The sequence below is a fragment of the Glycine soja genome, chromosome 3, assembly GCF_004193775.1.
Source record: "Glycine soja cultivar W05 chromosome 3, ASM419377v2, whole genome shotgun sequence".
Classification (NCBI taxonomy): Eukaryota; Viridiplantae; Streptophyta; class Magnoliopsida; order Fabales; family Fabaceae; genus Glycine; species Glycine soja.
Genome location: NC_041004.1, coordinates 4,952,958 through 4,958,120, shown reverse-complemented (window position 1 = coordinate 4,958,120; position 5,163 = coordinate 4,952,958). Strand labels below are relative to the sequence as shown.

Below are 5,163 nucleotides of genomic sequence, written 5' to 3'. Positions count from 1 at the left end.
GAACACATGTTGGTGATCCCCCGCCCCAAAGTTACACCACACATTTAACAAGTATATTATTGATATATTTAATTTATTTTTTACCTTGATTGTCTATATGTGTATCATTTTGAAACTTTTACATGCTTACAAAATGAGTACAACTAATCAACTTGATTTACTAGGATTCGTAATTGCTTACGCTGAATTTTCTATGTGAACAACATATCATAATCGGAATTGACTTAGTTAAAAGGATGTATCCCATGTATATTGCCCCTTTACATCATTTATCATTACTTGCTGTAGGTGGCGTACATATATATATCAATTAACAATTCACGGTGGATTAAATCAATCGCTCAAGTATTCTTTCTTTTTTTTTTTTTTTTAAGATTTCTCGATACCTATCTGACACCTACCACGAAGGTTTCTTTGAGGGAAATGGTCTTTTTCATTGGCCCAGTCCACAACTCACTAGGTATGATACGGGGCAGTTAATTGGTATATTTTTTAATGGATCGACAATGAAAAATTGGTATTTTTTCCTCAGCACGTCTCAAAGTCTCTATAAATACAGCAATGTGGCAATAGCAATCCAAACAAATTCAAATACATAATATAGCTTTATCATTTCCAACTAGGTGATATTGTTCTACTATACTATATACTATATATATTGCATATTGACCAGTCATTAAATGCATAGTAATAGAATGGCATCACGTGGGTATTTCTTTGTTGTTCTCCATGCCTTAGTGTTTGCATCTATTGCAACCTCAGCTTTCTCACAATTGTCACCAAATTACTATGATTATTCGTGCCCCAGAGCTTTGAGCACCATCAAAAGTGTTGTGGAGGCTTCTGTGCAGAAAGAGCGTCGTATGGGTGCTTCATTGCTACGCTTGCACTTCCATGATTGTTTTGTTAATGTAAGACATTCTACGCTTGTGGGCATATGCATACACATATATATACATGCACGTGTACATGTACACACACGTTAATATGATAATAAGTAGTTATTTTGAGTGATGATGATAAGCTGATTCCTTACAAGTTAAATGTAGCCATGGAATTCAAATCCTGACTTTTATATATGAGAAAAAAAATCAAGTTAGAAAGGAATTGCTCATTTTTGAATGCCTTTAGATTTTTCGATAAAAAGTAGTCTCACTAAATGACACAAAATACTCTTTAGTCTAAAAAAATAAATTCATGCGGATTAATGAATGTATATATTACCTTAAAGACCCCATTATTTAAAATGTGGGGATTAATTTTTAGATGATATCAAAATGTGAGTCTAATTAATGACTTGGTTTTGTGACGGTGATTCAGGGTTGTGATGGTTCAATTCTTCTAGACTCCACATCCTCCATTGACAGCGAAAAGAATGCAGCTGCTAATTTGCAATCTGCTAGAGGATTTGAAGTGGTGGATGACATAAAGAAAGCTGTGGACGAAGCATGTGGAAAAGCAGTTGTTTCTTGCGCAGACATATTGGCTGTTGCAGCTCGTGATTCAGTCGTTGCGGTGAGTAATAATACTATAATATAGCTTCAAAATTGTGATACTAGAATATAGCTAATAACCCAAAATGATATGCATTAAATGTTTATCGTGTATATATATATATATATATATATATATATATATATATATATGAGAAATTATGCTTAATGTTATGAATTGTATTAGTCCATAGCAAATTTTTTATCAATCACGATGTCAAATATACCAGAGATCATAAGATGATGCAATTCAATTTTTTTTAGAACTTTGACTGCATAAAAGTCAAATAAATGTATATTACTAAAAAGTAATATAAACTTTATTAATTATCTAGGGAGTCACCGACTCAATTCGAATAGTAAAAAAATAAACCGGAGGATTTTTAACCTACCCATAAATATGTAACGTTCAGAGCAAGTGTAGGGTAATTGTGATGGCCATATTACTACGGAATTTGAGAACATACAAAATGATGTTGATTAGTTAATTTTCAAAGAGTTATATTTATCTGTATAACGAATTTTTACAGCACTTTAGACCATATAATCTGTGTTTTCTATTACATAAATTATTTTATTATATATCCCTTATTTCTTATTTTCTTTCGCTTTATTATTCAAAATCCTTTATATAAAAAATTGTTTAAATACAATTTCTGTTTTTTGAAAGAACTAAATATTCAAGCTGAACAACACTATACTGTTATCTCTATATGAAAAATGAATGAACTTAGTTGTGAACAAGAATTAATTATTTGCATGCTCCATGCAGTTAGGTGGGCCATCATGGAAGGTGAGACTTGGCAGAAGAGACTCTACTACTGCAAGCCGTGAAGCAGCAGATGCAAGCATTCCAGCACCATTTTTCAGCCTATCTGAACTCATCACCAACTTCAAGAACCATGGTCTTGATGAGAAGGACCTTGTTGTTCTTTCTGGAGGCCACAGCATTGGATTTGCACGTTGTGTTACATTTAAGGACCATATCTACAATGACTCCAACATCGATCCCAACTTTGCACAACAACTTAGATACATTTGCCCTACAAACGGTGGTGATTCCAACCTTTCTCCTTTGGACTCAACAGCGGCTAAATTTGACATAAACTATTACTCTAATTTGGTTCAAAAGAAAGGGCTTCTTCACTCTGATCAAGAACTCTTCAATGGTGGTTCTACTGATGAACTGGTCAAAGAATACAGCGACGATACCGAAGATTTCTACGAGGACTTTGCGAACTCGATGATTAAGATGGGAAATATTCAGCCCCTCACCGGGAATCAAGGTGAAATTCGGGTTAACTGCAGGAATGTGAACTAATTCATTGCATAAATTATGCAATAAGTATGCATTATACATACAGAATAATTCTTGACTGGTGCACAATTATGAATTTATTATTTATACATGTAATGGTATGAATTCTTTGCCATAAATTGTTTGTTTTCAAATTCCTTTTGTATTGATTCTAAAAAGGTACAATTTATTTGGACCATGAGTTTTTTTATAATATATAAAACACTCATTTTGTTATAGATATCGCATCAAGTAATGATATAACCAAATGAATTGAAAGTTTATAAGAGGAGGAACAACTCTCATCTTCTTACGAGGTGTTGTTTTTAACAGCAAAAAGAATTTTATTAAAGGTTATTGGCCATGAAGTGTGACCACACCAGGACGAAAATTACAATTAAAGCACGCAAAAAAACGCAAAAGCTCTCTGTATAGGAGCAAATACAATCAAAACCAGAATTATCCAGATTGTAATAGGCACTCCAACGGATTGGAAGACCAGTTCGCCAACAAAATTCCACTCGAGCAAGGTCCCTCCCTTATACCTGAACCAAGACCATAACAAACTCTGAGCGTGAAAAAGGACACTATAGGAACATCTGGAATATTATTTTTGAAAATAACATTGTTTCTCTGAACCTACAGCACGTCGCATGCCAAATAATTAATACTTTTAAAGTTTTTCATCTGCTTCCCTCATGAGAATATAACTGTGTTGGATGTATCTGATTATAAAGCATTCACCCCGGCACGAATCAATGAATAAGCAGATGTTAAGAGCACGAGAGAGAGAGAGAGGGAGAGACTATAGTGGTTCCCTGGTTCGAGGTAGGGACCTCCTGAAGTTCCTGAATCTGCTTGTTCTTATTATTTCATGAAGATTCAGCAACTTATATATTGCTGAGGAATACAAGCTAACTGTCATAACGGCCATAACGGAAATAAAGTCCTAACAACTCTAACAGCTTGAACAGATTATCTACACGTGCTAAACTGGTGCTTGACATGCATTACGTGTAAGTGTGGGCGTGGATCTTAGTTGACATAATCCTGCAAATATCTGGGTTTGGTTACTGTGCGTATGGGTCTTGTTGTGGCGTTATCGGGTCCATTACCAGTCATGGTGCTGCTGTGGGTGCCTTCATTATCCTGGGTGCTAACAATACCGCCGTCCCGGGAAACCACCTTGTCCTCAAGGTGGTAGGCATCGCATAACTCGAGCCAGGGTTCCCAAGTGGTGTCTTCTGGGGGTTGACCAACCCATTGGGTGAGAACGAGGCGGGTTGGAGGAGTAGTAGAGGTATCGAGCTTACTATCCAAGAGACAAAGTGGGCGTTGTAGGGGCTTCTGACCCACGATCTCCAAGTTCCATGGCTCCGATGACGAAGGAGGGGGTCCGTGGTGAAGTCGCAATAATGAGCTGTGAAAGACGGGGTGGATTCGAGACTCCGGGGGAAGCTCGAGTCTGTATGCTATGTTACCTACCTTAGCACTGATCCTGAAGGGGCCGAAGTAGCGTTTGGAAAGCTTGGGATGGTTATTTCCAGTGACCAAACGCTGGCGTGAGGGGCGAAGCTTTACATAGACCCACTGATTCACAGAGAAGGTGATGTCGTCGCGTTTCATATCGGCGTACTTCTTCATCGTGGTTTGGGCCTTCTTCAGTCGTTTTTGGAGCTTAGCATGCATGAGTTGTCGAGACTCAACCAAGGATTTCACAGCTTCGTTTCTCGTTAGGCCTGGGAGATACTGAGGTATCGAGGGCGGGGGCTTGCCGTACACAACTTCAAATGGTGTCATGCCTGAAGTCGAATGCAGTGAGGTATTATAGCACCATTCCGCAAGCGAGAGATAGCGGTACCATGATGATGGCTGAGAGTTGACGAAGCACCGGAGGTACTGTTCAAGGACACGGTTGACCACCTCGGTCTGGCCGTCAGATTGGGGGTGGTACGCCGTGCTTAGGCGGAGTTGGGTTCCACTTAGCCTAAAAAGCTCTCTCCAGAAGGTACTCAAAAATACGGGATCCCTGTCCGACACGATGCTTTTGGGGAAACCGTGAAGCTTACAAACGATTTCGATGAAAAGCATGGCGACTTTGAAGGCTGAGAACCCAGTGGGAAGGGCGCCAAGATGTACTCCCTTGGAGAACCTGTCGACTACAACGAATATCACGGTGAACCCATTCGAAGGGGGTAGGTGAGTAACGAAGTCCATTGAAATGTCCTCCCATACACCTGTTGGTGGTGGAAGGGGTTGCAGGAGGCCCGCCGGACGCCAGGTGCTGGATTTGTTTTGCTGGCAGACTGTGCATTCCTTGATAAACCTTTGGACATCGGCCTTCATACCCTGCCAGAAGAAGCTGGCCTCAAG

General features: G+C 38.9%; 1 protein-coding gene across 1 annotated transcript; it reads left to right on the top strand.

Annotated features, from left to right (window-relative positions):
• The first annotated feature begins 596 nt into the window (after positions 1-596).
• LOC114405996 (peroxidase P7-like) lies at positions 597-2,989 on the top strand. The gene is made up of 3 exons (XM_028368527.1): positions 597-911; positions 1,321-1,515; positions 2,266-2,989. The coding sequence occupies exons 1-3, from the start codon at positions 681-683 to the stop codon at positions 2,812-2,814; spliced, it is 975 nt and encodes a 324-aa protein (XP_028224328.1). The 5' UTR covers positions 597-680; the 3' UTR covers positions 2,815-2,989.
• The last annotated feature ends 2,174 nt before the right edge of the window (positions 2,990-5,163 follow it).